Source organism: Phocoena phocoena, chromosome 9 (assembly GCF_963924675.1).
Source record: "Phocoena phocoena chromosome 9, mPhoPho1.1, whole genome shotgun sequence".
In the NCBI taxonomy this organism is placed as follows: domain Eukaryota; kingdom Metazoa; phylum Chordata; class Mammalia; order Artiodactyla; family Phocoenidae; genus Phocoena; species Phocoena phocoena.
In genome coordinates, this window is record NC_089227.1 from 94,930,251 (window position 1) to 94,934,034 (window position 3,784).

A 3,784-nucleotide genomic window follows, 5' to 3' on the forward strand; every position below is an offset into this window, starting at 1 on the left:
GCTGGGAGAGATTTCCCTTTCTCTTCTCTGTTCGCACAGCTGCCGGGGCTCAGCTTTGGATTTGGCTCCGTCTCTGGGTGCAGGTTGCCTGAGGGCATTTGTTCCCGCCCAGACAGGACGGGGTTAAAGGAGCAGCTGATTCAGGGGCTCTGGCTCACTCAGGCCGGGGGGAGGGAGGGGTGCAGAATGCAGTATGAACCTGCAGCGGCAGAGGCTGGCGTGCTGTTGCAACAGCCTGAGGCACGACGTGTTCTCCCGGGGAAGTTGTCCCTGGATCATGGGACCCTGACAGTGGCGGGCTGCACAGGCTCCCAGGAGGGGAGGTGTGGAGAGTGACCTGTGCTTGCATACAGGCTTCTTGGTGGCTGCAGCAGTAGCCTTAGCATTTCATGCCCATCTTTGGTGTCCATGCTGATAGCCACGGCTTGCACCCGTCTCTGGAGCTCGTTTAGGCAGTGTTCTGAATCCCCTCTCCTGTGCACCCCGAAACAATGGTCTCTTGCCTCTTAGGCAGTTCCAGACATTTTCCAGGTCTCCCTCCTGGCTAGCTGTGGCGCACTAGGCTGTGTTCACGCAGCCAACCCCAGTCCTCTCCCTGGGGTCTGACCTCCAACGCCCAAGCCTCAGCTCCCAGCCCCCTCCTGCCCTGGCAGGTGAGCATACAATCCTCTCAGGCTGGTGAGTGCTGGTCGGCACCGATCCTCTGTGTGGGAATCTCTCCGCTTTGCCCTCTGAACCCCTGTTGCTGTGCTCTCCTCCGTGGCTCCGAAGCTTCCCCCCGTCCACCCCCATCTCTGCCAGTGAAGGGGCTTCCTAGTGTGTGGAAACTTTTCCTCCTTCACAGCTCCCTCCCACTGGTGCAGGTCCCATCCCTGTTTTGTCTCTGTTTTTCCTTTTTTCTTTTGCCCTACCCAGGTACGTGGGGTGTTGCTTGGCTTTTGGGAAATCTGAGGTCTTCTGCCAGCGTTCAGTAGGTGTTCTGTAGGAGTTGTTCCACACGTAGATGTATTTCTGATGTATTTGTGGGGAGGAAGGTGATCTCCACTTCTTACTCCTCCGCCATCTTGGAGCTATCTCTCTCATTGCTTTTAGACCACTATTCGCATCCCCTGTTATGACCTATGGGGTCTTGCTCATGCTGGCCCTGCCCACCTTTCCCACCTATTCCTGTGCTCCCTCCCCCATCCATCACAGCACAGCACTGGCCTCATCTCAGTGCAGCTCTCTCTCACCTTACTCTCAATGGGCTGGGCCCTGGCATCCTTCTCTCTCTTAATGTTACCTCCCCAGAGGTCAGAGAGACGTTCCCCAATCACATGAGTATCGTGTTCAGTTTTTTAACCTTTGTAGAAAATGTCTCATATTTTATTATGTATTTCTTATTGTTTGCTTATCTTATAAAAAATCTCCTCCGAGAGACTCTCACCTCCAGCCCCAAGGACTTAAATCTCCCCAAGAGGAAGCTCACCATTCTGCTTGGCCCATAGCAGTTACTCTCCTCACTACTATTAGTCCATCCCTACTTTTTAATGCCCTAATATGGGGTAAGAGCCCTTTCACACTTACTGTCATTTAGAGTTTTTATAAAATTTTATTTACATTATTTCATTTGGGTTTTGATCCACATTGACATAAGCTAGATAAATACTAACATTCACATTTGCAGAAGAGGAAATTGGGTTTCAGAGAGAATAAGATTTCAAGGTTCATATCGTAATCTATGGGCAAACCTGGTACTTGACTGAGGTCCAGGTTTTTAATACTGAAAAGCCTAACTCTCCTCATCGCACCTTCTCATGCACCTCACAGAATATGACAGGTTTCACTCCGCCTCCATGGATTGTAGAGGGAAAAAAGTATTGGTATGTGAAGGATAAATGAATTGTAAAGGTAGAATTTCCAGAGCTCTGGGTGGATGAAAGGCCAAGAAAGCCAGGTGTATCCTTTAGAATTGGCAATGGTAACATGGAACATGGTGGTTTGATACTGTTTAATTTGGGTGTGGTTGTGAAGGGCAGTGTAGAATATTAGATAGAGCATGTTGTTTAGACTTGGACTTGAATGTGATTCCTGCCCTGCTGCCAGTGGGAATGTGGTTAAGTAACTTAATACCTTTCCAAAGCTCAGTTTCTTCATTACTAAGATGGGTATAATAACATGTATAAAGAGGCTGTGTGAGAATCAAAGTATATCATGTGCAAAATGTACCCAGTGTGTGATCTAGCCTATAATATACTATCAAAACATGATATCTGTTACTGTTGCTACTAGTCAGAGAAGGCAAAAGATGGAAGTCTGACCAAGTGATTTTTTCCCCCAGGAGAGTTAAGCCCTGTGTCTCCAATATGGAAGTGGAGAACCAGACACGGGTCACCAGGTTCATTCTGGTGGGGTTTCCTGGGAACTGGGGTGTGCGTGTTCGTGGCCTGTATTCTGACAGTGGCTGAAAACGTGACCATCACCCTGTCGGGGCAGCAGAACCCGCCACGGCACAAGCCCGTGTGCTTCCTCCTGGCCAGCCTGTCCTTCCTGGAGACCCGGTACATCTCTGTGACTGTGCCCAAGTTGCTGTTTAGTTTTTGGTCCGTGAGCAACAGCATCTCCTTCACTCACTGTATGATACAACTTTACTTCTTCATTGCACTCACGTGCACAGAATGTGTGCTCCTGGCTGCTGTGGCCTGTGACCGTTATGTGGCCACCTGCCGCCCACTGCACTACCCCCCCATTATGAGCCATGGGCTCTGCTTCCTCCTGCCTCTTGGTTCCTGTACCAACGGCTTTGGCATCTCCTTGGCTAAGATCTACTTCATCTCTTGCCTCAGCTTCTGTGGCCCCAATGGCATCAGTCATTTCTTCTGTGATATCTCTCCAGTACTTAACCTCTCCTGCACAGACATGTCCACAGCTGAATTGGTGGACTTTGTCCTGGCTGTGGTCATCTTCCTCCCCCGCCCCACTGTCCTGTCCTGTGGATGCATTCTGGCCACCATCCTACACATGCCCACAGGAAAGCAGAAGGCGTTTCCTACTCGTGCCTCCCACCTCGTGGTGGTCACCATCTTCTATTCAGCTACTATTTTCATGTATGTCTGGCCCCGAGCCATTCATGCTTTCAACATGAACAAAGTTATTTCCATCTTCTATGCCATTGTTACCCCTGCTCTTAACCCTTTCATTTATTGTCTAAGGAACCGAGAGGTCAGAGAGGCTCTGAAGAAACTGGCTTACTGCCAGGCCATCCGATCTGGCTAGTCTGTTACAATTGATTAGAAAGAAGTAATTTGATTTGGTGCCTGTTCTTCTGTCCTCCATCCTTTCTCCTTTAATGCCTCACCTGGATATTACTCACGTTAATGTGACCTCACCACATCCACATTAACCACGGGCTCTTGGCTATGTCCTGAGGTGTGCATCAATCTGTGTTCTAAGGGCATACCCCTTGAACAGAGAATTCCCTTTGGCTCTGATCCAAAATGGGGTTTCTAAGACTGTGAGTAAATTCCTGAGTTAAGTGGGAGAGAGAGATGGCAGCATATGAATTAGCTGTTTTATCTAGCAAGCATTAAACACTCGGGGGTAACAGATTTGGTGACAGCTTCCTGACTTCTCAGTTTCCTGACTGAGACAGAGGTAGCAGCTGCTTCAACAGTCCATTCTGGATGTTATGCCAGGAGTCAGTCTTGGTGGCAGAGACTAGAGACTGTTCCTCTCCGCCTTTCAGCACTTTTTGTAACCACCAATTTCCCTGCATTAAGTACCTTTCTGCTTCAAACAGCTGGAG

At 49.2% G+C, this 3,784-nt stretch overlaps 1 protein-coding gene across 1 annotated transcript; it reads left to right on the plus strand.

Moving 5' to 3' along the window:
- The first annotated feature begins 2,345 nt into the window (after positions 1–2,345).
- Positions 2,346–3,255, plus strand: OR6B1 (olfactory receptor family 6 subfamily B member 1). Its single transcript, XM_065884303.1, is given in 2 exon segments — positions 2,346–2,416; positions 2,418–3,255. Coding segments are annotated over 2 exon segments (909 nt in total).
- The last annotated feature ends 529 nt before the right edge of the window (positions 3,256–3,784 follow it).